Here is a 3301-nt window from a genome sequence, read left to right as displayed (position 1 = left end):
TCTCGCTTTGAATGTAAAAGCATTTGTAATCTATACATAGTATAAAGAAAAGTCGAGATTCTTTGTACGCGGTAATCTCAAAAACTACTGAACGGATTTTGACGAGATTTTCTCTAATATACTCTGTATCGATAGGAGAGGGATCTTTTTTTACTTAGAATTTTATTAGGGTTTTAGAAAAGCACTGACCGTCACTGTCAAACGAAAAGACTTAGCCTCTGGATGTGTAGTAATCTATTATTTTTCTGAGTAGGGTTGCCACCTGTTTAAAAACTATAAGATCTTCACCGTTCGTTGGATAAAAAAATAAGATACCAAATGAAAGTGCATGGCCTTCGCATGTATAAAAACTTTAAGTTTTTTGAGTAGGGTTGCCACCTATTTAAAATTACTATCTTCTATACATAGTATAAAGGAAAGGCTAGATGTTTTAACCACGCTACTGAACGGATTTAGACAAGACTTTTTATTTATATAATAAACGAAGTACATAATGACATATGATTTCTTTCTCCAAACACGCAAATATACATACAAATGCATACACGCAAATATACATACAAATGCATACATTCTGCGCGTGGCGAAGCCTCACGTATCCGTGGCCGGCTAGTTTCATATAAACATACAAATGTATGTATATGTACATCTGTACATTAGGGAGCCCATTTGAAATGCCTTTTGGAAACTTCCAGACTCTACCCCCTAATTTTATTTGTTTCTATGAGAAATATTATTGCCTATTTTTATAAATTTTTTAAAGTCATTTATATTATATATAATAACACAGTGCTACAAAAAAAACAAAATTGAATACACTTTTGAAGCGACCTAGTATAGATTGTTCATCTGGTCGAGTTATCCACGAAACACCCTTCAAAGGATTTGTAACACCCCCAAAATCTGGATTTAAGGCCAAAAAACCGTTTTTTCAGAGTTTTCGTTGAAAAAAAATCATTAAAAATTTTATTTTCAACCGTTTTTTAAATTCTCAACGGTTTTGGGCGGAGAATTGTTGACACTTTCGAAACATATACAGTGTTTTGTTCATTTGAGAGGGGTATGAGACGTTTTTCACGCGAGAATTTGAATTTTTTGAAAATTTTTTCGGTTTTTCCGGTTTCGACGTAATTTTTTTGCCACTAATTGACAATGAATGAACTTCTTTGGGCATGTGTCATCGAGAGGTATTCACTACTTAATTACACAAGTGTTTCTTTTTGGGAAAGGACTTCAAGTTTTCAAGATATGCAGCATAATCCAGAATCAAATTTTTTGGTCTCAAGCGCCCTACAGGGGTACTATGTATTAGAAGGCGAGCCGATTTGAAAATCACCCAAGTGACAAGGAAAATCGTATTTTAGGGATCAAAATAAGATACTTTGCCGAAGGAAGCATACCTCTAAAACCAATTCTGATGTCCCGACTTCGTACTTTTGACCTTGAGCGCCAAAGCTTGAAAAATCCTAAGTTGACCCATTTAGAGTGTCCCAATCGTATTTAAATGTATGACCGACCCCCACTAACTTTGTAGGGCCGACCCACCCATGCCAGTGGAACCCCCCCCTAAGACCCCACCTGTGGGGTTCCCCATACAAAAATTTCACAAAAACCCCCATTTTTAGCATTTTACATGAAAAAATCATTGCACGACAGCCAGTTATCTTTTTAACTCAATGTTAATTTGAAAAGTTGTCTAAACCGTACGAGTTTCAGCCTTCATTTAATGTTAACTCTAAGTCAAAAATATAAATTTGGCTGCGCAAGTGAACCTTTAGATAGCAAACAGTCGTTTTTAGCGATAGTTAGATTGATAACATATATATTTTTCATAAATTTTGCACTCATTAGAACACTTTATACAAAACAATGGGAAATGTTTAACAATGGTTAAGATGTTAGGTAATTACTTTTGGAAGCTTATGTAGAAATGGGATGCAAAATGTCAATCAAGATACAAAAAATAAACCACTTTAAGATGCTCGCTAACTACATACCTCAACCAATTCGAATTAAAAATGTTTCCTGGATCTTTTGCGCTTATAATACAGGTCGTCGGTTTCACGTTTGAGCGACCAGCAGTAATTAGCGATCATCTTAACGTGGTTTTTCCAGCAAAGCGCTTTTCTATTGCCGAGATTTCCTGGTGAAATCGTTCACCTTGCTCGTCGCTAAACTGACCCAGATTATCCGGGAAGAAATCCAAGTGAGAGTGCAAAAAATGTATCTTGATTGACATTTTGCATCCCATTTCTCCATAAGCTTCCAAACACTCTTGAACCACTTCCTTATAATTAGAACTTCTTTCATTTCCAAGATAGTTATGACATAAAGAGATAAAACTCAGCCATGCTCTCTTTTCTACTTCGTTCAGTTTTTCGACAAAATTCTCATCAATCATCAGCTTGCGAATCTGGGGTCCGATGAAAATGCCTGTAAAGTAAAGAATTAAAATGGTTGCAGATGAGTTTTCGAAAAAATTAATAGTCGGCAAATTCTTCGAAAGTAGGTACCTTCTTTTATTTTAGCATCACTTAGTTTGGGAAAAACTGTTTCCAGGTGCAGAAATGACTCGCTGTTTTTGTCGAGTCGTTTTACAAATTGTTTCATGTAGCCCAACTTTAGGTGCAATGGCGGCAAGATAATGTTATCAGGTTTTACTAATGGGATATTGAGAACATTTTTAATTCCAATTTGAAACCCCTTTCTCGGAGGCCACACGCTACACTTGTAAGGATCCTTGGCACGACTGTCCCATTCGCAGAAATAGCACGGATGCTTAGTGTAGCCTCCTTGCATTCCCAGAAGTATTGTCAGAACTTTGAGGTCTGAGACAATTTGTCATTGATGTTTATTGTAATTGATTAATCGTAAAATTTTTTCCATCGTTTGATACGTCTCTTTCATATCAGTAGCGTATGCTATTGGAACTGTTGGCAACTGATTCTCGTTGTGAATTAATACTACTTTCAGACCTACGAATTTCGTGAATTAAACGTAAATTTTTTAATATTGCTTAATTTTGGTTTTCTCACACTTATGATAAATAAAATACTTACTTTTGCAAGAACCGTCCAGAAATAATCGCCAATCTTTTGCGCAGTACACGTGATCGAAGGCAGCAAACAATCCATCCACATCAACACAATATACAAGTTTATTGTCTATATCATCAGCATTAAAAACTTCTTCGAATGACGATAAGTCTAAGTTTCGTGTGAATGTCACTTTAAAGTCATCATCCACTACGTTCCACTGCTTTATTCGTGAACCCAGGATTTCTGTTTCTCTATAAGATAGA

General features: G+C 35.7%; 3 protein-coding genes across 6 annotated transcripts in view; all 3 read right to left on the bottom strand.

Moving 5' to 3' along the window:
• LOC118738671 (MOXD1 homolog 2) overlaps positions 1–3301 on the bottom strand; it is a 1114343-nt gene that overhangs the window by 1082372 nt on the left and 28670 nt on the right. The window lies entirely within an intron of this gene.
• On the bottom strand, positions 1518–2817 carry LOC118738673. Its single transcript, XM_036469584.1, has 2 exons — positions 2514–2817; positions 1518–2433 (listed from the first exon to the last, which is right to left on the bottom strand). The coding sequence occupies exons 1-2, from the start codon at positions 2797–2799 to the stop codon at positions 2093–2095; spliced, it is 627 nt and encodes a 208-aa protein (XP_036325477.1). The 5' UTR covers positions 2800–2817; the 3' UTR covers positions 1518–2092.
• Positions 2711–3301, bottom strand: part of LOC118739771 — a 759-nt gene continuing 168 nt past the window's right edge. The window contains exons 2-3 of the mRNA XM_036471277.1: positions 3060–3289; positions 2711–2975 (exon numbers count right to left, since the gene is read on the bottom strand). Of these exons, the coding sequence (XP_036327170.1) occupies positions 2842–2975; positions 3060–3289 (364 nt within the window). The 3' untranslated portion in view covers positions 2711–2841. The remainder of the gene's footprint in view (positions 2976–3059; positions 3290–3301) is intronic.

The sequence above is a fragment of the Rhagoletis pomonella genome, unplaced genomic scaffold, assembly GCF_013731165.1.
Source record: "Rhagoletis pomonella isolate Grant_MI unplaced genomic scaffold, Rhpom_1.0 Rhpom_scaffold_00005, whole genome shotgun sequence".
In the NCBI taxonomy this organism is placed as follows: Eukaryota; Metazoa; Arthropoda; class Insecta; order Diptera; family Tephritidae; genus Rhagoletis; species Rhagoletis pomonella.
The sequence above is the reverse complement of the archived record's forward strand: the minus strand, read 5'-3'. Positions and strand labels throughout refer to the sequence as shown.